The following is a 25,649-nucleotide window of genomic DNA, read 5'->3' as shown; positions in this document are numbered from 1 at the left end:
CGTTTGAATCATCAGTGGCAAATTCTTTTAATATGAAAACATACTTACAGGCTGTGAGTCAGAAGCGCCAGACTGTCCTTGCAAAGTTGGAACTGCCCCACTTTATAGAAACAGTCTTTGTGTGTAGACGGCATTGTAGGCTACTTTCCCATGTCCTTCGTAAAATGCGCTGCACACATCTGAATATTTGGGTTGAACTGTTCTGGAACAGTGTTGTAAACAAAGTAGTTTCGCTTTCACAACGAAACACACAGTGTCTCCACGACATGGCGGCGGCAACAATACTACAGCGAGAGTAAAAGTTACACCTTCTTTCTTTGCGTGAACATTTGGGCGGTGTTATGCAAATCTTCCCACACAGTGACGTAGACATGTGGGGGTGTGTTTAAACGAGGCATTTTAGGAGGGCGTGGACAAGTCTGAACTTTTATAAAAAATATCTCTTTGGGTTTGAGACTTTAGTCTTTGCAACTTTAGGGATCTTATCTATTCACGACTTGTAACACTCCAAAGAGAAAGGAAAACTTGAAATCGCATCATATGACCCCTTTAATATTATTATATAGTATATAAATAAAACTAAAATATCTCAGATATGAATATAGTGATCTTTCAGTACAGTGGGATTGAAATCTCAGAGTATCAGTGTACTAGGGACAATCACAGTCATTTTTGTAGATTTACCCCTGTGGTACCGGATGCTCACACTACACTTGACTGCATGTGTGTAATGATACTGTCAGTGCAATTTGCAAGTCTGTCAAATTGGCTGGAAATATTGGGCGATACAGAAATATGCATCATCAGAATTGTGGGTACGATAATTTCATCTTCCTCTAGTTCTGACTGCAGTAGATTATAATGGAAAGCATCTCTGTGGACTCATGTTTGAACAATTTGTTATGAGGAAATGCAGTTTAATTTCTCTCAGACAGAGCAGAGCAGTTCTGTGCATTTTGAAATGTGGGTTAGGTCTGTTTCTTTACAAATCATAGAGCTCAAAAAATTTTTGGTATCTGGATGAAATGCATGATGGGAATTTCACTTTTTATGATTAGTGTTTATTCCTTTAAATAAAAATTTAGCTTTCCCTTTCTCTCTCTCGTTGTCTTTTGGCAGTTTTCTTTTTAAACTCTCTCTTCTCTTTATATCTAAAGAACAAAAGCAAAAAGAGCTGGAGGCAGCAGGAGGGTGTTACAGGACATGCCTTTTTTCATCTTTCTTTGTCTGTTTTGCCTTCATCCAGATCCGGAGTACCGTGGAGAACAGTTTTGTTGGCTGGGAGCTGGAAGAGGTGCTGCTGTTGGACATGTCAGTAGATGATGGCGACTCAAAGATCCAGAACCAGATGAAGAAGCTCCAAAGTCCTGTTATACTACTGTATTGCACTAAAGAAGAAGCCATGACCATTTTCGAGGTGGCACATTCTGTCGGCCTCAGTGGTTATGGTTACACCTGGATTGTACCATCTCTGGTGACAGGGGATGCAGATAATGTACCCAGCGTCTTTCCAACAGGTAAGAAGAAATATAAATAATGTGTATATATATATATATATATATAGTATAAATGTTATAATAAAATTTTCTTCAAAATAAAATTCTCGCATAATTCAGTGATGCATGCTATTTCTTTGCTATTGTTTGTGAAATTTACTAGCAATTTCTGACTGAAAATAGATTCTACACCATTTTTGTCAGTGTATCAAAATATTTCAGATGATATAACACTTACTAATCTTTGTAAAATCTCGAAATTATATACATTTTCATACTGCACATTATTATGCTGTAATGCCTAAATTCACTTTAGCATTTCAAACGATTGATTGTAGTGAAGTTGATTATCTTGTGACTAAATTGTATAGAATTTTCATTTTTGATTACTGGCCATCAGTATTTAGCAGCTTGTCAACATTGCTCAGAATTTTAAATTACATTAAATTTTATATTATAATGTTTTTATTATTATTATTATCTATAATATGTAGAAGTGTTGTTATTGTTAACTAAAACCACAACTGTTACTATTAAAAATAGTTTTCGGTATATAAAAGTCTGAAATAAAATAAAATATTAACAAAAATTAGATGAAAACTTAAACCTAAAAAATGTAAATTAAAATGAGAAACACTGCTTTGTCAACTAGCTGAAATAAACAGGCTTACATTTAAGTACTAAAATTAATAAATAAATCAAAATAAATAAAACTATAGAAATATTTTGTCACAGTCTCTCGGGGAGGAAGGAACGAAGGAGACGCTGGAGAATACGTAAACTAGAATTTAGATACAAAATAAACAAAGGAATACAAAACACAGGAACTTCAGGGATGACATTTAGCAGACAGAATGACATTCAACAGTAGACAGAAAACACTGGGAAACACAGGGTTTAAATGCTCAGAAACTAATGGGACACACATGGGAACAATACGAACTAAATGGGGAACACCTGGACTCAAATAATAACAAATGAGGACAGGACACAGGAAGAACCAAATAAGGGCAAACAGGAACATACATGTGACATATTTAGCTACAAAAACTACACATTTTATATTTCAGATGATTGTATTTACTGAATTTACACTTCCTGTATCTCAGGTTTGATCTCTGTTTCCTATGATGAGTGGGACTATGGACTGGAGGCTCGAGTACGTGATGCTGTAGCCATAATCGCCATGGCAACCTCCACAATGATGCTGGATCGGGGTCCTCACACGCTGCTTAAGTCTGGATGCCACGGCGCACCTGACAAGAAAGGCAGCAAGTCAGGAAACCCCAACGAGGTGCTGAGGTGAGTCAGGCTTAGCGGGGTGCCAGGGTTCAAACACTGACATCTGGGGTCTGCAATCATACACGTAAACAGGCAGCCTTGCCAGCATACATGCACTTGCAACACCTGCTCAGGAGGGTTTCCGAACTAATTTTTAGTAGTGTTTTGAAAAGGGTAAAGAGCCCTAGACAGGTGTACAATCATACTGTACACGCATACATACATACATACATACATACACACCATGGTTGGCTGCTGTTAGATGCTGTAGGTACTGTAGGAGACAGATCTTTACATTACCACTTGCGTACTTTGGGATAATGGGTGTTATTTTCATGATAACATTTTTATCCGGGATTTTCTTGGTGATCTGACATACAGTACTGTTCAAAAGTTTGGGGTCAGTGAGTTTCATTTATTTTTTATTCAGTAAAGTATCAGGATAGACATTTATATTGTTACAAAAGATTTCTGTTTTAAATAAATGCAGTCTCTATTCATCAAAGAATCCTAAAAACCACATCATGGTTTCCAAGCATTTTCAACATTAATATTAAGAAATGTTTTTTTGAGCAGCAAATCAGCATTTTAGATTGATTTCTGAAGGATTGTTTGACATTGAAGACGCTGAAATTCAGCTTTACCACCACAGGAACAAATGACATTTTAAAGTATATTTAAATAGAAAACTTTCATTATAATTTGTTGCAATTTTCACAATATAATTGTTTTTACTGCATTTGTAAACAAAAATGCAGCTTTGGTGAGCACAAGAGACTTTTTTCATAAACTTAAAAAAAAAATCTTACCAGCACCAAAGTTTTGAATGGTGGTGTATATTACTGAAATATAAGCTTGTTTTGGAGATTTATGTTTTTACCCATTTAAGTTTTGGTTTTTGGTTTACTCAGTTTTCAGTGAACTATTATGCTTAAACATCATGTTTGTGTTCAAAATATATTAATATATAGGTTAATTTAAAAAATCAATTTAATAAAATTATCGTAATCAGGTTATCAATATTGATGATACTGGCCATTATTGGTAAAAAAAAAAGAAGTAAATTTCCAAACATTAATTTTGCCATTAATTGTAATAATCCAGTGAGGTTTTTGTCTGACAACAGCCAGTGCTCCACACAGAGATCTGATCAGATCATCATCCAGTCTATCTGGAATGTCATGAAGAAACAGAGCAAACTGAGACAGACTAAATCCAGAAGAACTGTGGAAACGTCTCCAAGACGCTTTTAGAAACCTACCTGCAAAGCTCCCTGAAAAACTATGCACAAGTGCACCGAGAGCGAAAGCTGCTTTAAACACAAAGGATGGTCACACCAAATGTTGATTTAATTTAGTTAATAGAAGTTAACTGATAAAGAAAATCTATCTATGATATTATTTTTGACAGCATCCTCATTTAGCAGCATTTTTACATAAGTGCCTAAAACTTTTAACAGTACTGTAGCTTTGCAGGTAGGTTTCTTGAAGGTCCAATTCTCACTATTAACAAACCGTTAACTATGACTTTTGCCTCAATAAACTCAATAAACTCATTTGCTGCTTATTAAAGCAAGGTAGTTGTTAAGTTTAGGTATTGGGTAGGATTAGAGATGTAGAATATGGTCATGCAGAATATGTGCTTGCTTTATAAGCACTAATAAACAGCCAATATGTTAATAATAGTGTTAATAAAGAATAACAATTTGGTCCCTTTGTAAATTCTCTTTGCCACCTTGAAGAATTCTCAGTTACTTTAAAGTGTAGATAGACGGCCGGGAAGTAAGAAAACACACAGTCAAATGTATCCTCAATACTTCAATTTATTCATAGAAATACAGATATTATATAGGCATATGTCGAGGGGAGTTTCATCCTCTTAACCAATGAGGATATGAATAACATACACGTAGGATCGTTGGCCAAGAACATGTGTTTATATAAAATAGCCACATGTACAGAAAAACATGGACATATTAGGAATAGACTTTTGCGAAGAATGCTGAACTGTCTTCATGGTTTCATCACGAACTCCTTTACCCTTGTAGTCCTAACATTCATGTCTTTATTGGGGACATTTGAACCAAGAGAAGCTAATGTATACATTTAAGCATGCATACTTTGCATATAAGTAAGACATATTTAAAACATAATATCAAGAGAGAGAGATGGATATAGAAGGAGGAATTCAGAGAGAATGCGTTGTATATATAAGAATGAGAGAGAGGGAGAAAAAGGAGGGGTAAGACCTGTCTGGACTCAACAGAAAGACAGAGAGTGTTTTCTAACAAATAGGCATGCTAACAAGCAACTGCTTAATAGAGAGAATTGGTGTGTTACTACCAAGGGGCATCTGATCATTTGTGATTGGATCAGCTGATTTGGACCTAATACCAGGTGTAAAGCGAGTCGTAGATTGAGCAGCATTCTATTATAGCCATACTGTACCTGTAACACCTCTTGCAGAAAGAACGAGTGAGAGTGACAAATGGATAACAAAAGAGAAAAAGAGAGTGCATTATTGGTAATGTGGGTCTGCTGTAGGTCCTCGCTGAAGCACCTTTCACTTTTCTTTCCCCATTATGTCTCCTCTGACATTCAGCCCGCACCCACGTGTCTGTACCGGCCCGGCTGTTATTTTCATCTTAGAAACATAAATATCCATCGTAATACAAAAGTGAGCTTTTCATCTGAACTTGTCTGTTCTCTCTTGTACTGTTATTTGACATTTAGTATTGAGGGGCACTGATTCCTAAGTATTAATTTGCGTTTAGGCTCGGTCACACTCTCTTTTAGCCAGTCATTTGATCTGCTGGTGAGGAGTTAATTGAATGCTCGAGGCAGAGTAGGATTAGGAAGCCGAATGGAACAACAGTGGGAGCCCAGCCTCTCTCTCTCTCTTCTGCATCTAGTTTTCAGCCTTTCTTTCTGTCTGCCTGTCCCCTCCCTTGATTAACTCTAAGCATATGCAAACATGGCAAAGGAGGATAATTGTAACACTTTTGGGTTTTTGCTCATTGATCTAGGGAGCATTTAGACTAAAGCTTACAATTTTGCCACACACATTGTTGACCTATCAGCAATCATTACCTGTGCCAATTAAATCTATTACCTAATCAAACTGGATAACATTACTCACAAGTGCGGTGTTACATTTACTCACCTAGACTCAGTAATTGTAGGCTCTCTAATACGTATTTTAATGTAATAAACTTTAAACCTCAGAGACAATCTTGAAATGCAACAGTAACAAATTAAAATCTACCTCTCATCCAGACTTTAATATGAACAGTTGTGGCACACGTATGCTGGGTTCCCTCAGTGTATTCATCACGTGCCAATTTCAACAGAACAGACGTTGGACTCACCTTTCCTCTTGTTTAGAGGAGGCTGTTATAATTGTGTACTGTATACTGTACCGTATAGGTAATTGCAGGCTTTTTATAATATGATATTAGTGTCACGGCGCGGTCAGGAAAGACACACCGTGTGAGCGAGGGTTTTGGGTCCAAGTGCAGGTTTATTTACTGCCAGGGAAAACAAAGGGAAAAAAACAGAACATAAACAGAGCTGAGACTCTGAAACAGGCTAGAAACACGCAAATGGGCACTGATGCAATACGGCCAACCACTGGCTTGCATCAGTCCCGGAACAGACACTAGAAACACTCGTAACGCTCGTGACTACAAACAAACAGTAAACTCGTGACACAACTCAACCAAACATTAGTTATCCGCCCCGAGTGGCGTGGGGAAGGCGCCTAAATAGTCCTCATGACGGGCCACAGCTGTGTGAGAGTGAGTGTGTGCACAGGTGTGTGGAGTGCAGGTGATGGAGTCCCGGATGGGCGACAGCTGTGTGTGTGTGTGAGTGGGTGCCCAGGTGTGTGGTGTCAAGGTGACGGAGAAAGAGTCCGGGAGGATGGGAGATGGCGACCTCTGGTGGTGAGAGGGAGAACACCAGACGCCAGCCCCTGACAATTAGGCCCAAAAATCAGAATCAGAATCATAAAGAATTTTATTGCCAAGTGTGTTTGCACACACAAGGAATTTGTCTTGGTGACATGAGCTTCCAGTGCAGACATGCATATAATTTGACATACATATCATATCATACATAAAATAAAATGAAATATAACACTAATGAAAAATAGCCTACATTCAAAATGATAAATGATTTAATTTATTTTAAACACAATTATGACAATAAAGATAAAAACTAGAATTTTAACTAATAGATGCCATATTTAAATTTTTTGTCATAATTCACTCACCATTGATCATGTTGTTCCAAAACTGTATGACCAAACCTGCATATTTCCACAATATATTTTTTCACCAAATATTAAGCACAACTGTTTTCAACATAATAACTACTTGAGCAGTAAATCAGCATATTAGAATAATTTCTGAAGGATCAGGTGACACTAAAGACTGGAGAAATGATGCTGAAAATTCAGCTTTGCATCACAGAAATAAATTACGTTGTAAAATATATAAATAAGAAAACATATGGTAATGATATTTCTGTCAGGATTCTGGATGGTTCTGTGTCACGTTTTGCCCGTTTCTGGTCCTGTGTTTTCTTATTTGGTCTTATTGCTGTCCTTTTTAGTTTGATTATTAGTTGATTCCTCGCACCTGTTTGCCCCTCGTTATCCAGTCCTTATAAGCCCCAGTCTGTTCAGTTTGTATCAGCCCTAGCCCACCGATGACGGAGAGCCAATTCCCGGCACGATCAGCGAGCCAGTGCAAAGCCGTGCGACTGAGCAGAGGATCGCCCCGGATGTAGAGCTCAACCACGAGGGAGGCAGAGGGTGAGCGGAGTATGGCGCGGTGAAATTGCCAAACCGAAGAGGAGGGGGATCCAATCCCCGAATTAATATGTGAATGCCCGGAGACTCACAAATGCTCGCCCTCCCACCCGCTCCTGCCTCCTCCACCGCTGTCGTCTGGCAGCCCCTCTGCTCGCCTTCAGCTCACCATCATTACGGTGTGAGCTCCGTGGGTCTGCCATCCTCCAGCATCGCCATGGCTGGAGAATCCCTCACCTCCGCCTCCAGCCTCCGTGGCCCAGACTCCGCCTCGGCCCGTAGACCCAGCGGCTCCACCTCGGCTCCTAGCTCCCTCGCCTCCACCGTCACCCGTCGATCCACCAGCTCCAGCGGGCTCCCTCGTCCCTCCGGCTCCGCCTTGGTGTGGCGTCGACCTGCCATCGCCTCAGGACTCCGTTCCTCCGGCTGCACCTCATTGCTCTGTCCCACCGGGTCCATTGGGCTCCTTCCTCCCGCCAGCTCCACCTTGGTCCTCAGTCGCTCCGGCTCCACCGTGGATCTCCGGATCTCCGCCTCGGTCGCCAGAGCCCTCGGCTCCACCCTGGCCCCCCGGATCCTCGGCATCCCCCTGGCTCGTTGGCTCTCTGTCTCCACCTCGGGCTCCTCCAGCACCTGCTCCGCTACCGTTGGTCAGCCCCCTGGAGCTGGTGGCCATTCCTCCTCCATGGCTCCGCTCTCTGTCGGCTCCACCGTGGGTCTACATTATGGCTGTGGCCTGGGTCCAGCTTTGCTCCTCCTGCTCCAAGCTCCTCCTAACTCCTCCCTGGCTCCTCCCTCCATCGTCTCCTTCCTGGACTCTGTCTGCTAGCCCCCTCCCAGACATCCGTCCTCCTCCTGAGCGTCCTCCTTAGTACCCACCAACCCCCCGTTGTTCTACGGTGCGAGGATGCACCTTCCGGGAGGGGGGCGATATGTCAGGATCCTTGATTGTTCTGTGTCATGTTTTGCCCCTGTTTCTGGTCCTGTGTTTCCTTATTTGGTATTGTTCCTGTCCTTGTTTAGTTTGATTATTGGTTGATTCCCAGCACCTGTCTGCCCCTCGTTATCCAGTCCTTATAAGCCCCAGTCTGTTCAGTTTGTATTTGTCAGTTCTACTTGTGTACTACGTGTGTTGCTCAAGCTCCTGTTGTGATGATTCCCATTGTTTCCTTTATTAAAGACTGCTAAACGTTCCTTCGTGACTCCAGCATGTTCCCTGAACAGCGTAACATGGCAATTTCACAACATTACTGTTTTTGATCAAATAAATGTAGCTTTGGTGGCATAAGAGACTTCTTTCAAAAACGTTAAAAAATCTTAATGACCCCAAACTTTTGAAGGGTAGTGTTTTTTTTACAGTATTTATCTACCTACAATTTCTTCATTCATCTCTTTTCTTCTATGGCTTCTTTCTGTTTACTTCCATCTGATTAGTTTTAAGCCAAAGATTCACGCTTTAAGGTCCAATTCTCGATATTAACACCATTAACTGCAACTTTTGCCTCAGTAAACTCCTAATTTGCTGTTTATTATTAGTTAGTTAAGTAGTTGTCAAGTTTAGGTATTGGGTTGGATTAGGGATGTAGAATATGGTCATGCAAAATATTTACTAAAAACAGCCAATATTTTAATAATATGCATTACAATAATCGGTTAATAGTGAGAATTGGCTGAAGGTCAGCTGAAGGTTTTGGCATGGTTAGAGAAGGTTAGATGAGATACATGTACCCTATAAAGGTTGAGAGTGAGATTAAATGAGGTTACATGTACTTATCTCAGATAAATTGATTGCAAGAACATGTGTGGGTTATTCTTGTGAAAAAAAATAATTTTATTTGAAACGTTCTTGAATTTTAACAGTGTTGGGGAAGCTACACTGAAACTGTAGCTTGACCAGCTACAAGCTACTCGTAAATTAAAGTAGTTAAGCTACATTCAAGCTACCCTTCTGAAAAAGTAGCTAGCTACACTACAAGTTACTGTCAAAAAGTAGCTAGCTACATTGAAATTTTCCATTAACATTTTTTTTTATTATTCTTTTTTTGGTAACACTTTAGATCCATTTCAATGACAAAAAGTTTCCCAATCATTTGATTTTGTAAACTATCACAACAGATGGCGGTAATGATCAAATGTAGTTTGTGATCTAGTCAGAAGAAGACGTTGCGCTGCTTCAATGCATTACAGGCTCGTGACTTGTCAGAACGCAAAACGGAATGTAGCGTTACATTGCTACTTGCTGGAAAAAGTAGTTCGCCACAGGAAAAGCTACACTGTTTTAAAAGTAGCGTAGCTACTGAAAAATGTAGTTAAGCTAGTAGCGTCGCTACTTGTAGCTAGCTACTCCCCAACACTGAATTTTTATGATTAAGATGAATCAATTTAATGGTTCTATTGTTCTGAATCTTGGTTTTTATTGTTGTGAAGACAGGTTCCCACAATTTTATAGATATTTGGAATCCACCTAAAATATCATTAGCTTATTGATGTTCTAAATTCCTTTAGCATTTTACATCTGTAGCGAATTTAGCTCACAACAGGAAATATGAATAATTAACGTGCAGAGAATGCGGGCATGATAAAACGAAAGTTATGAGTTAAACTTTAACCTTTCCTATACCAACTGTATGTGTGTGTGTGTGTGTATGTGTATGTTAGACCAGTTTATGTGTGTATGTAGGATGTTAGACCAGTTTATGTGTTTATGTAGTATGTTAGACTAGTTTAAGTGTTTATGTAGTTAATAAAACCTTACTTGTATCACACTTGACGTGTTCATTGTTTGCTCATAACCGGAGTCAATAATCATGCAGATTTACGTTACAAGCTTATAGAATTGTACAGTAAGAAAGTTATTTCCCTTAACCAGGAAATTAACGTTCTTAGAATTGACAAGACAGTTGACCCTGAGTGGTCAGCTAAATATCTACAGCGGATCTAAAATATGAATAGTTAATTATAACTAGTTATGCTTAATTATTCATATTTCCCCATGAGCTGATTCGCTACACATCCTACGGATTTCCAAGTTCTTATTTAGTTTTTAACATGTTTTTTTAAATAGATGCAGCCTTTTATTATTGTCAAATGTATTGCATTTTAAAAAAGATAATGAGGTTGAAAGTTACTGAATTATATGCCTTTAAATATTTATAATTAATACATTACACAGTAAACAATTCAGTGAAATTTACAGTAAAAAAACAAAAAAACAGCAACTGTGGTTTTACAGATTAAAATTAAATTTACAGTAAAAAAAGCGGTAACACTTTCTATGAAGCCCGTATTTATAATACATTATAAGGGTATTCTTAAGGCATTATAATGAATGCATAATGCATTATAAAAAAAACATATAATATGTTATATCAACTCATGAATAATCATAACAACAGTTATAATACATCATAATACTTACGTATTTGTGGTTATAAGTTTAAGAGTACGATTATTTATATCACACAATGAACACCATATTAAATCTACTTAATTTACAGTATAATGGACTGTATCATATCTTGGCATTGTTTATTTAAGATCTGCACAGTATCTTACTACAGCTTGTGAGTGGTTAGATGTTGAGTGTTTCCTGTGGAGCTAATGTTAATTAATTGATGTGAGCTTTATACTCCAACTGAAAAAAATGCAATGTTTTATATGGTTACATTTTATTTTGATGGTCCCCTTAATCAATCGACTATAAGCAACTTTGCAACTACATGCCAACTAACTCTCATTAGAGGATTAGTATGCTCAAGAATGGTAGAATCTAGTATGGTAGAATAAGTTGACGTACTTGCAAAGACACTTATAGTCAGTTTATCTGTTGGTTGACCATCAAAATAAAGTGTTAGCAAATATTTACAGTAGCAGACATACTAATACTCTAATGACCGCTAGTTGATATGTAGTTGCAGAGTCACTTATCAACAGCTGTTTAAAGAGTACCATCAAAATAATCAAACTGATATTACAATAAAAATAGTTCAAAGCAAATGTGTCATATTACACATTCATCTGATCTGATATCTGATCTTATGACTGTTTGAGAGAAATTTTTTTATTATTATTATTACAACTTATAAGTGGTCTTTGACCGCTTTAAGTAAAGTAGCATAAGAAAAATGGCAAGATATGAGACTTATAATACATTATAACTATGAGAAATATAATCCATTGTAAAAGTGGATGCAACGTGTTCATTGTGTTATAAATCATCATACTCTTAAAAGCTATAACCACAAATAAGTAAATATAATATTAAAACTGTTCTTATGAATATTCATGAGATGATACAACATATTATAAGGTTTTTTATAATGCATTATGCATTCATTATAATGCCTTAAGAATACCCTTATAATGTATTATAAATACAGGCTTCATAGAAAGTGTTACCAAAAAAACTAGTAAAATAAATGTACTATAGCAAATTACTATCTTTATAATGTACTGACAACCACCTTAAAAACACAAGTAGTGAGAAAGCCACATTTTGAATCAAAGTTCATCACAAGTAACTTTTAAATAAATACTAATGCCATAATAATAGATGGTTCACAGGGGCATACACACAAATGAAAAAAAAAACATCATGGTAACATAACTGATAAGAAAAAAAAATTTTCAATGAAAAAAACAAAAGCGAAGTGCCACAGAGAATTCAGGGAGCGTTAATTTACATTTTCACTGTAAATGATAAGGTTACTTGTTCTTTTTTTTTTTTTACTTACAAAAGCTGTAAATTTAAGTGTATTGTACATGAAATCTCCCATTAGATGTATTACAGTTTTTCACTGTCTGAGGAAACTTAGCGTTATCCAACTAACAGGTTTTTACAGTAGCATTTTTACAGCCATACATTTTACATGTGTACACTTATAAATTAATTTCATATATTAAATATTTTTATTTAGAATTGTTATATTATAACTGTCTACTTGTCACGGTCACGGTGTGTGGAGGCAGGCAGGATGACGAGGACGACAAGGATTCGAATAAGGATATTTAATGTAGAGACAACAAGGCAGATTTGGGTAGATGAGACGCAGACACTCGGGGTAACATTCACAATAACCGACAATACTAGAATACACGAGACAGGAACTTATAGGGCAGATAACGAGGGGCAGACAGGTGAGCACACTGAGGATAATTAACTAATGATTGAATGGGCTAAACCAACAAAAGGGGAAGAAACCAGGGGGGGGGGGCATTTTTGAGGAGCGGGCACTGGATAGAGCTCTTGGGCTGGAGCCCTTCCTGGGCTAGACTGGGGATCAGGAGCCCTTTCTGGGCTTAACGAGAAATCAGGAGCCCTTCCTGGGCTGGACTGGGGATCAGGAGCCCTTCCTGGGCTGAACTCGGAATTCCCTCCATAGTCCGCTCACCCTTAGCCATGATGCAAGGGGCGGAGCTCCTCTCCGTGCTCACACCATCCACGGCTTGCTCCCTCGTGGTGGGCACTGTCGCCGGCTCTCGCACCTGGTCTGACGTGTTGGGCTCAACCTTCGAGGCGATCCTCTTCTTAGCCGCCGGGCTTCGCTCCGCCTCCTGAATCGCGGCGGGAAATGGCTCTCCGTCATCAGTGGGCTCAGGCTTATGCTCCGTACACACACACACACACTCGGGGTAACATTCACAATAACCGACAATACTAGAATACACGAGACAGGAACACATAGGGCAGATAACGGGCTAAACCAACAAAAGGGGAAGAAACCACAACAAACAGTCCACAGGGGTGTTACACTACTGTCTAAAATATGTATGTATTGATTTGGATTCTTTTTGTGTTGACTTCAACATATACGGTATATGGTCTCCCCAATCTTGAAGATATTACATTCTTGCTTGTTTGTTGGTGTGTTATTATGTTGTGTTTTCCCTCGCATGTGTGATTGTGTGGCTTGTCTCTCTGATGCTTTGACTCCTCTGAGGTGCTTAAGGCTTTTGAAGCTGCCAGGCTTTTATTCTCCACTTCAGTTAATTGTAGCCCCTCAGGCTGCTGCTCTCAGGTTCACTAGGTGGCCAGTAGACCTGATGCCCAGAAAGTTTAATAAGGTGGTTGTGGATGTTTTTATGATGCTTTTGGGCATTGCTTAAAGACGCCGACAATAACTCTTCAGAAGTAGGTCAAGATATCAGTTGTACACTGGTGAACCCCTTCGGTCTCGCAAGCTGTCTTTCTCTCTCTGTCTTCTTTCTCTGTCTATCTCTCCATTCTCTGCTCACTGTCACACACTTCCTTTCTGTCTCCATTTATAGTTTGCTTTCTCACACTTATAGAATACGAAATACAAAATGAACAAGCTGCCTTTTCAAAATATTTGGCTTTAAAGCTTTAACGCAGCTCAATTCCCAAAGGTGTGTGCCTTTACACAGAGAGGAAGTGTGTGTGTCTATGTATCAGTGTGTGTTTTAGGTCTATCCATTAGAGTGTGTGAGTGTTGGTGGTGTATCGCGGTGTTACAAGGCCCACAGGCTTCCCTGGGGAAGGGGTTTGATCATTACATGGTGTCCTGTGTAAGTAAGGTAATTAATCTTTGGTTCACCCAGGAGCCTCTAACTTGCTTTAATTAAAAATGCATACATAAACACACACTTACTTTTAGAAAAACCTATACACACTTCCCCAGCCCACATCCACTTTCATGAATATAGATCGCACTGTGGGTGGCTCTGAATACGAGATACGAGAGCAAAGTATGATTCGATCGGTGTTCGCTTAATCTGAAATCCTGTTTAGGTTAACTAATATCATGATGTCATAACACCTCATGCGTTATAAATCCTCTGAAGATTATTGTCGCCCCTGTGTTGATGATGCATTAAAATAACCCAGTGCTGGTGGGCAAACACTGTAACTACTTCTAGACTCATAACAGCCATGCCTGCCTCCCTCTAGACCAGTGACGTGTGGTGGTCTGCTGAAATGAGAAGACAAAGCCCCCTCTTGGCGGGACTTTTAGTCAAATGTACTGTAAATTCATGCTACATTTGATGTTTGCGAAGTTGAAGGCAAATGAAACACCATTTACCTGACATTATCAACAAACTAGTACCAAAATATTTTTGTATGTTTTTTTATATTAAAGGCAAAGTCCACATAAAAATGAAACTTCTGTCATGATTTACTCACCCTGAAGTTGTTCCAAACCTGTATGAATTTCTTTCAGATGTTGAACACAAAAGAAGACATTTTGAAGAATGTGTGTAACCAAACAGTTGACAGTAGTCATTGACTTCCATAGTATGAAAAAATACCATGGAAGTCAATGGCTACCGGCGACTGTATGGTTATCAACATTCTTCAGAATATCTTTTTTGTGTGTTCAACAGAAGAAGAAAACATACAGGTTTGGAGGGTGAGTATAAATGATAACTGAAGTTTCATTTTTGGGTGAACTATCGCTTAAATTGGACAGCTCACCCAAAAATTAACACTGTCATAATTTACCCTTTTTCAATTTACTTTTCAAACACTCTCCATATCCATACATTTTTGTTACAGTAAATGGTCACAGAATTTTCATTTCTGAGTGAACTGTTCTTCATAAACATACTATTTATTAAAATCAAGTCTCATTAAAATGTGTAGATGCTTTTTGTATTACTTCAAAAGCAATTTTAGAATTATAAAGTAAAAATAAAATTGTATGTGTTTTGTTATTATTAATAGTCACATTATTTTCAGAACATTAGTCAGCTAATCCCCTATAAACACAGTTGGTGTCATGAGGTGCAGTATGACAGTAAATTAACTGAGCTGAGTCACAGATCATTTAAAGGGATAGTTCACCCAAAAATGAAAATTCTGGAATTTTGGAACATGAATTAAGATATTTTTGATGAAATCTGAGGGCTCTTGGACCCTCCCATAGACAGCAAGGGAACTACCACGATCAAGACACAGTGGTTCAACTGTAATGTTACGCAAGTGACGGAGTAGAGACGAAAATGTGGAATCAAGTGGTTATTTTTGTTTTCTTTGCGCAAAAAAAATATTCTCGTAGCTTTGTTACATTACAGCTGTCAAATTCAGGTGCAGTTTTGCTGTTGAATTCAAAATCATTTTTGAACCTATGGGTCCGCCTACACATTACAGTGAAACTGTACGACTAACTATGGATTTCTTATACTTATGTAAAGAACTACCAAGTTGTTAAACAGTTTTTTTCTTTGGTCATGCCTTATCTTGTCCAGGTCACCAAGTGATCCCATCAAAAACAATATATGTAAGACACCCATGTGCTCAGGGAAGGCAAAAGACACATTGCCTCCTTCTGAAACTTTATTCAGTGGTCTCATTGTTGGACAGTGCAACTTTATATACATATTACATTTTTTATATATTTGTAATTTCATTAAATTTTTTTTAAATTAATTTTTGTATGTTTCAAATTTTATATCAACTAATTTCAATGAGAGATAATTATTTTTTATAGTTTTAGTTAACAATAACAACACTACTCCTCAGAGAAAACACCCCTGCTCTAGACATTAATGAAATAATCATATACCAGTCCTCACACTCCCTTAAGTTTTCGATGGTTGTTAAAGCTGTTCCCTGTTGACCTGAGAGGCTATTTCACAGCCGTGACAAGTATCATGAAATGGCATGGTGTCAAGCCAGGAGATGTAATGGCAGGTCCAAAATTAAACATGAGAGGAAACCCTTGAATGTATGATCAAGTAATTCATAGCTCCTTGAACAGTTTTGCTTTTAAATGGGTGTATAGTAAATCTGAAGATGAGTTTTCTAATGTCAGATCAATGCTAGAACTGAAAACGATAAATCTGTTCAGCTGTCATGTCCAATATCGATCTGTTTGTATTTATAGCGACAGATAAATGGGTCTCTGCCGTATCATGCATCTTGCTGTAAGTACAAAAGATGCTACCTCTCTCTCCATGTCTCTTCCTCTCTTTCTCCCTCATTCTCTCGGGTGAGAATACTGTTCCCATGGCAACACAGCAGATTGCTATGGTTGTGGGCACCATGGTAACGCATTTTATATGCTGGTGGGTCTCTTTCTCCCTCTCTCTTTCACACATACCCTCTCACTTTCATTCTATCTGTTGGCAGTTTGGGGTTGTACGTACCTTCGTGTGTCAGGAATCAGCACAGACTGCCCTAACACACCGATTTGGGAATTGATGGTGTGCGAGTCTGTATGAGACTGTAGTTTAAATGGATCAGATATGCACGTAACTATTGCAGTAACTACTGCAGTTTGTATATGTCATTCTCTAGTAGTGTTAATGTAACAACAAAGTACTATTGCAGTCCCATGATACTTTGATATTTACCATGCAACCAAATATATAATGATATTTAAATAAATGTCCGATATCTGTTGTAAGTGCTGTTTTAACAAATCACGGGGTTATATTTGAAGGGTTAGCATGATTCAGTTAGCCCCTGCTGGTGTGGTAGCTACACCATTCAGTGGGCATACAATGTATTTTTCCATTTACACCTATTCAAAATTAGCTATGATTAGATGGCATTGCAGGGTGATCTGATCTATAAGGAAAAAATAAAGGACCAAATACTGAGCCATGAGGGACTCCAGGATTGAGGGGCAGGAATTTTTTTTCTTCTAACTTTCTATGAGCTGTTCAAGTAGCAAATAAACCAGTAAATTTACAAGCTATTCAAAAGTAGCTATGTTTTCTGTTGTCTATTTTTGCAAACAAATATAGTCTAAATTGCAAGTATTTCAATTGAAGGGCATGGTGTTGTCATTTTTATGCAGCTCCCAAGCACCCATGATCAAGATATCAGATTTCAAGTCACATACTATACTTTTGGAAGCTTCTGGGCCAGACGAGCGACTGCCATTGATATGCTAACGGTTAGCTTTCTCCAGATGTTATAGACCTCCTCCCAGAAGTCAATTTTTTGATGTTAGCTTCTGTACTGTATGTATAGATCAACATTGTTTCACAGTCTTACTCCATTGTATTGTACATGCATGAGAAATACAGTACACACTTTTTGTTTGGTCATTCTGCTCTCTAGCCTTCTCTCTGTTTGCATATTTCTCTTTCATTTCTTTTTTGGTGAGTTTTCATGAAGCCGATTGTTGTCATGGCGACAACAGCCCACAGATGGAGAGGCAAGAGAGCGAGGAGTGCAGCAGAGTTTTCACTGGCTCTGACACAAAACTTGTTGACACACATACATGATACTCACGCTATGATGAAAATCTGTGCGTGTATCAGCGCTCAAGGGCACAAAAACACATGCACCTGACTACAGACTGATTTACAGTCACTGTCTAAATTGGGTCAGTTCTTCTACGTCATAAATTTTACACCCATGGAAGAAAAGGGAAACGACTTGTCTATGTGATTCTGTTTCATGTTTTACCTCTGATGTTTTTTATTACTGTGGGGAAATGTATGTTCTGTGACTGACACAGTAGGGTGAATTAATAGAAAAGTGTATCTATCTAAGCACCTTTCCTTATTTATCTATATGGAACACTGGGGGCTGGTTGTCATACATAATATTGGTCAGGGTATGTTTATTTTTAAGAAATCAATTTCTGAACATCATAGAAACACTTTTGAACATTTCCACTGTCATTGCCAAGGAAAACAAGATACAATTTAACATAGCAATTAATGAAATAGCAAAAGTGTAAAAGATAATGTACAAAAATATTATTTTGGCAAAAATAATACATTGTATTAACGTACAACATGTACATAATTATGAAAAAATCAATTGTCCTGAAAACACATTTGTTTATAGTTAATTAATGAAACTATGATTCACTATAAAATATTAATAAGTATATATTTATATAGAAATATAAATATATTTGACTCTTGTCTGAATGTATGTTAATGTAATTTTTATTGTTTTTACTGGTTGACAAAACAACTATATTAAAAACTAAAATTTCAGTATCATATTTTGGTCACACTTTAGTGAGGACCAATTCTCACTGTTAACTATTACTTCCTCAATAAACTCCTAATTTGCTGCTTATTAATAGGTAGTAAGGTAGTTGTTAAGTTTAGTTATTGTGTAGGATTAAGGGATCTAGAATATGGTCATGCAGAATAAGGCATTACTATGTGCTTTCTAAGTACTAATAAACAGTCAATAGGCAAGTAATATGCATGCTAATAAAAAACTGGTTAATAGTGAGAATTGATCCCTAAACCAAAATATGATATTGAAATTTTAGTTTGGAGGAAACACTGGAAGAAACACACAAAAAGCACTGGAGGAAATGCACACACGAAAAAAAAGAAAGAAAAACACTGCTACAAAAATACATTTGTGTAATATATTGATCTTACTATGATGCCATGGTCTCTCATAACATGTATTGTATAATGTTACTGAAGGGTTTATTTCTTTTTTGTCTTATTATGAACTCATATACATATCACGTAAGTGCCAAATGCTGGAACTGTGGCCGAGAATATTAAGAAGTCAAGTGCTAAGTTAGATCTCAAGGGCAACAAGAAGAACAACACAATATAAGAATGCTTAAACATAGTTGATGCAGTTCAGATATCTAAGTGCTAGATGAGGTCAGTAAAGACGAGTCACTAGACTTCAGTCCATTAAGTACTGCCCAAATTTGTCTGTGGAGCAGGACATGAAAGAGGTTAATTACAAATCGACCGAAAGCATTTTGTATGAACTTATTTGACAAAAGGTGAGGAGGAATCAAATTTACACTCTGATTAGATGGTAATGCAGGGTGATCTGATGTAGATGGAAAAAATTAAAGGACCAAATACTGAGCCATGAGGGACTCCTGGATTGAGAGCCAGTAAATGAGGCTTTTTTGCTAACTTTATATGATCTGTTCAAGTAGGAAATAAACCAGTAAATTAGTTAATGTTGTCCAGTTGACTGAAATGAACAGTTTGTGGCTGACCATGTCAAAAGCTATCCAAGGCAGTGTAGTCAAGATGCTCTGGTTCTTAAGGTTGCGTGACAAGGATTAATTCCTAAGTGATGGAGGTCAAGCATGCTGTTTTTGGAAAAAACTTGACATTTGGATGAAACTATTCACCATGCAGTGTTTGCATTCATCCACAGCATCCATTACAATCAAATACAAAGCCAAATTGTTTCAAGATGCAGCAAACTGGTTTATAATTATAATATAGAAATATGCTACTTTCAAATAAAAAGTTGCTGTTAAATTTTTCTTGGATGACTAACTAAAGGCCAAGATATCGGTTGTTAGATCTGATATGTAATATCACTCACCTCTGTAATAAATATTTTCCCCTGGATTATTATAATTTATTGGGTTCATGATTAAATGAGGTGAAATTCATACCAGCTCCTCAAAACTCTCCAACTGGGTGGATTTAAAAGTCATAATAGTGGTTTTGTGACCAGGAGGCTGCCAGATTAACAATTGCCATTGTGAATATAATTTGCTATACCCTCAAGCAACAAACCTGCTTTCCTGCATAATAAATGTGTGGACATACGGATAGTGTGCAGAAGCCCATACACTAGGTACACTGGAAAGCAATGTAAACTGCTGACATTGAGGGATCCTGTAAATTGCTTCGACTTGTTCTGAAAATATTTGTGCTATACAGGTCTAAGTGAAGAAGGTGCCTTTGTGTTAATAACCACCAAATGTGTTTGGTCTGATATATTCACTCTGTTTTCTCTTCAGGTACCTCATGAATGTGACATTTGAAGGGCGCAACCTCTCCTTTAGTGAGGACGGTTTTCAGATGCACCCAAAGTTGGTCATTATACTGTTAAATAAGGAGAGGCAGTATGAAAGGGTGGGTATCTCTACTTATTTCTCTCTTTTGCCTATTGATTTCTCTTAACTCATGACTGTGCAGTTCCCTGATGTAATTATCAACCTTCATTTACTCTTTATCTCTCTTTATCTTAATTCAAGATTTCAGCCTTCCTCAAATTTTGCCCGCACTAATCCAATCGCAGCCACTTCAACCTCAACACCCTCTCATTATCTCACTCGTAATCCTTCTCTCATCTTCTGCTCTCATTTTGACCTCTTTGCACTTTCACAGGTTGGTAAATGGGAGAACGGGTCTCTGGCAATGAAGTACCACGTGTGGCCTCGGTTCGAGCTCTACTCGGATACTGGGGAGCGGGAGGATGACCACCTGTCCATTGTTACGCTGGAGGAGGCTCCATTTGTTATTGTGGAGGATGTTGACCCCCTCAGTGGCACCTGCATGCGGAATACAGTGCCGTGCAGAAAACAGCTCAAACTCCAGTGAGAATACAATAGGAACAGTACAGATATTCAGGAAAATGTGCTGCAGTTTAGTTCAAAATTCAGATTTGTCGCAGATTTCACAGCAGATGTTATAAGTAGTAGACTGAAAAATTTGATAAAACGTGTCTAAATCACAGATGAATACAGTGAGGTCTAAAAAACTGGACAATGAAAATATATAAACCTGAAAATAAGCAGAATGTTGTGGGATTAAAAAAAAATTCCAAATACTAAGAGACCAAATACTAAGTAAATATTTCACTTGAATTATTATCCTGCTAATATAATTTCTAATTAATGTCTAATAAATTAGAAAGGTGAAAGATAAAGTTTTTTTCAGTGGTCTCAGGCATGCCACACTGTTTGTCTGTGAAGATTTGCTTAATATCCAGGATAGATAAAGCTACATAGTATAGGTAAAATATCTTAAATCAGCTATTTAAATCAATCATTGTATGAGATCAGTATGAGATCAGACATTAATCTTGACTGCCAAAATTCAGATTTGTCTCATGAGAGCACAGATCCTCCATTCAGTTTTCAAATGTAAGGTGCTCTGTCACTGTCAGGACTAGATTATATCATATAGTAAGAAAGTGTGGTGTATACAGTATTGCACTGTTAGTGTACAATACTGATTCATTTATGGATTAAACTGGTATCTCATGTCTCTTTTTGATATTGATTAAAAATATCTGTGTTAAATTAGTGTTAAATTAATTTAGCATTCTTGTAATAAATTATTGCTAAAACACTCATTTATTATGATAAATTATCCAATATTAATGTGAATTTTGACAAATTTAAGTCTCCGTGTTCCAATGTAGTCAATGCAATAGTCAGTGCAGTGATCATTAGTCATTTTGATGTTATGTTGACTCACTAATTGATTTCTTCAGATGAAGATTTATTATGAAATGGTATTTTGATTAAAGAGGTCATATGATGCGATTTCATGTTTTCCTTTGTCTTTGGCGTGTTAAAAGCTGTTCTTGCATACAGAAGATCCATAAAGTCGCAAAGATTAAAGTCTCAAACCAAAGAGATATTCTTTATAAAAGTGAACGCTCAGCCACGTCTTCCTAAAATACCTCATTTAAACACGCCCCCACATATCTACGTCACTGTGTGGGAAGATTTGCATAACACCGCCCAAATGTATACGCAAAGAAAGAAGGCGTATATTCTATAATATAGTATTGTTGCCGCCACCGCCATGTCGTGGAGACACTTTGTGTTTCGTTGCAAAAGCCAAACTACTTTGTTTGGCCTTCCAATAGAGGACACAACTAGAAATCAGTGGTTAAGTTTTATTTAGAACAGTACAACCCAAATATTGCAGCGCAGTTTACAGAGGAAAGATTCCTGAACCTGGTAAGGGGCGTAACATTTCTGTCACACGCTTGAGTAATTCAGCCAATCAGAATGCACTAGATAGCTGGCCAATCGGAGCACACCACGCTTTTCAGACCGATGAGCTTTGTAAAAATCTATGCGTTTCAGAAAGGCGGGGCATAGAGGAGCAACAATAATGTACAGTATGTGGAAAATAATGTGTTTTTTTAACCTTAAACCGCGTAAACACATTTCATTACACCAAATACACAAAATAATGTTATTTTTATCATGGTCATATGACCCCTTTAAGGATTGATGAACGGCTAAGGCGAAATTTGTTAAACGCCCTCTTCACTATTTAGAAAAATAACTTCCTGTGCTAATATTAATCTTCTCAACTTTTTCTTCCTGTTTTTCCTACCTCCAGAAATCAGACAGGAGATTCAGGGATCTACATTAAACGCTGTTGCAAGGGCTTCTGTATAGACATCCTCAAAAAGATTGCCAAGTCGGTAAAATTTACCTACGATCTCTACCTGGTGACCAATGGGAAGCATGGCAAAAAGATCAATGGCACATGGAATGGCTTGGTTGGAGAGGTTAGTTTCAAAATGCTTTTAGTAAGAAAACTACTGGTTCTTATAAAACACCATAGGGTTTGGGTTGAATAGGTTGTTTCTCATCCAAGAGCTTGCTGGATCATACACTTTTGTTCTTCCTGTTCTACCATTCCTCTGCATATGATGGATAAAAGGAGCATATTCATCTGTATGCTTTGTTTGTTTGTTTGTTTTTTCACACTGTAGGTATGCTTATTACAGTACAAAATAGTATTTTGCTCACAACAATTTGACAAATCTTGTTGCATTTAAAATATATATTTCTGCACTAATTTGTGGTTACTCATTTTTGGATAGTGCATATATACCTTTTTTTTTTTCTTCGTACAGTAATGACTAGTACATTTCGTGATTAAAAGGGGGAAATTGGATCAGGAAATGTTTGCAAGCCAGACTCAAACTCACATTGCATGTATGCCATTGGCTCCAGTGTTATTTTAGTATCATTGATATACTACTATAGTTACTTACTATACTATAGTTGTTATTTTGAATTACATTTTATTTTTATATTTTCTTTTTAATTTTAGTTAAAGTTTTAGTAATTTTGTTGTGATGTCTATATAGTTTAAATGTCTATACATATTTATTAACTTTTATAAGTTAAAGTTATTTTATATTTTCTTTTATTTCAGTTAATATGTTAATAAGTAAGGAAAATGTTTTTTTTTTATGGTGTTAGTCAACTGTAATAACCACTAGGACAAATTTCTGGAGCGTCTGTGGATTTCTGATTATATATTATTTCCAAAAAATGAAAATCTGAAAAGTATCTATATCTTTCTTGACAAGAACAGATGAAAGAGAGAGAAAATGTGAGCAAGTGAGTTTGCACAAGCCCAAGGGAAAATACAGCTGGTGCATTAATTCAGATGAGAAATAATATGAGTTACCGGATCATATGTAAATCCACAGTTGGAATGAATGTTATGCAGTTCCCTTTCGGTCCTAGTCATATGAATACTCGGAGAACTGCATCACATTGGAGCCGCAGACTCTTAGTAGCTTTCTTTATGTTTACTTAATGTCTTTAAAAGATCTGATGCTCCAAGACATGCTCATGTTCAGTGATAGATGCTGTAACGCAACACACACTCAAGCAAATATGCAAAATACAGTCTCACATTTTTAAAAGACGGAGAAAGAATATAGGATATAGAATAGCACTACTCAACATGCAGCCCACAGGGCATTCTTGCGGCCTGCATGTTTTTTGAGATTCTGCTATATACCATGTTAAATACACAGTGCAATTTTAAAAAATCCAACACCAAGCAGAAATGTATAGTCCACTCTGCAAACTGTGCCACAGATGAGAGCTTACAGTACAGCTTCATTGATTATAATGGGAGCGATTTAGTTTGATACGTGGTTGTGTAAGTGTATAACACTCAGTAGCCTTATTAATATAACATAGGCACTATAAAAAAATTTGAAGTGTGGCCCTTGAGGCTAAAGAAATCCGATTTTCTGGCCCCTTGAGTAGCCCTGATGTAGACAAAGCCTTCTTGTAGCATACATTCACCTTATTAACTCTGTTTTGTCACATTTTCCTATATCACCAGAGGCCCGTTATATGTAACTCTAAATTTTCCTGGACAAGTGATGGGTTTGGGGAAGTGGTGATTAGGGAAAGGTTAAAAAAAAGGAGAAATGGCTATTAAAAGCTACTGCGACCCACTGTAGGAAGTAACCTTATTTCTCCCTTCCTTGGTCTCACAGTCTTGTTTTTTTTCCATCATGGTTTTCTCATTCACTAGTTCTTTCACCTTTTGCTTCTCACACTGTTGCTTTTTTCCTCCCTCTGTTGTGGCATGCCTAGACTAGTCCAGGTTCGGTATAACCACCCTTTTCCCTCATGTCTAGGTGGTGTTGAAGAATGCCCACATGGCAGTGGGGTCCCTGACCATTAATGAAGAGAGGTCAGAGGTCATTGACTTCTCTGTGCCCTTCATAGAGACTGGGATTAGTGTCATGGTCTCTCGTAGCAATGGCACAGTGTCACCTTCTGCCTTTTTAGGTAAGTGCTATATACACACTGTAATGGCATTCAAGATATAATTCCAAATTCAAGTGCACTCTTCATTAGTAATTTCTTTTCCCTTCTTCTTTTGCTCTCAGAGCCCTTCAGCGCTGATGTCTGGGTAATGATGTTCGTTATGCTGTTGATAGTTTCAGCTGTGGCTGTTTTCGTTTTTGAGTACGTCAGTCCTGTTGGCTATAATCGCTGCTTGGCAGATGGACGAGGTGTGCACACACGCTTATATAAACACACACACACACGCATACACACACACACATCTATATCCTTTATTCAGAACACCAATATACATTTGGTATATATAGGTTAACGTTTTCATCTTATAACCATCTAAAAATTTAAATAATTACATTCATTGCATTTCATTACATTACAATATAATATTTTTATTTAATATAATATACTTCTGTTCATAACTATGCATTTAATGGTACTTTATATGTTTTTTTTCATTTAAATTTATATATACAGGTGCATCTCAATAAATTAGAATGTCGTGGATCAAAAAATTAGAATGTCGTGGAAAAGTTCATTTATTTCAGTAATTCAACTCAAATTGTGAAACTCGTGTATTAAATTAATTCAGTGCACACAGACTGAAGTAGTTTAAGTCTTTGGTTCTTTTAATTGTGATGATTTTGGCTCACATTTAACAAAAACCCAACAATTCACTATCTCAACAAATTAGAATACTTCATAAGAAAAAAAAAACATTTTTAGTGAATTGTTGGCCTTCTGGAAAGTATGTTCATTTACTGTACATGTACTCGATACTTGGTAGGGGCTCCCTTTGCTTTAATTACTG

At 37.4% G+C, this 25,649-nt stretch overlaps 1 protein-coding gene across 2 annotated transcripts in view; it reads left to right on the top strand.

Annotated features, from left to right (window-relative positions):
• LOC107551907 (glutamate receptor ionotropic, NMDA 2B-like) overlaps nt 1–25,649 on the top strand; it is a 96,510-nt gene that overhangs the window by 51,196 nt on the left and 19,665 nt on the right. For both annotated transcript variants that reach the window (XM_016233689.1, XM_016233681.1), the window contains exons 3-9: nt 1,247–1,517; nt 2,606–2,798; nt 20,264–20,378; nt 20,634–20,842; nt 22,611–22,782; nt 24,670–24,823; nt 24,925–25,050. In XM_016233689.1, the coding sequence (XP_016089175.1) occupies nt 1,247–1,517; nt 2,606–2,798; nt 20,264–20,378; nt 20,634–20,842; nt 22,611–22,782; nt 24,670–24,823; nt 24,925–25,050 (1,240 nt within the window). The remainder of the gene's footprint in view (nt 1–1,246; nt 1,518–2,605; nt 2,799–20,263; nt 20,379–20,633; nt 20,843–22,610; nt 22,783–24,669; nt 24,824–24,924; nt 25,051–25,649) is intronic.

Source organism: Sinocyclocheilus grahami, unplaced genomic scaffold (genome assembly GCF_001515645.1).
Source record: "Sinocyclocheilus grahami isolate Dianchi unplaced genomic scaffold, SAMN03320097.WGS_v1.1 scaffold17.1, whole genome shotgun sequence".
In the NCBI taxonomy this organism is placed as follows: Eukaryota; Metazoa; Chordata; class Actinopteri; order Cypriniformes; family Cyprinidae; genus Sinocyclocheilus; species Sinocyclocheilus grahami.
The sequence above is the reverse complement of the archived record's forward strand: the minus strand, read 5'-3'. Positions and strand labels throughout refer to the sequence as shown.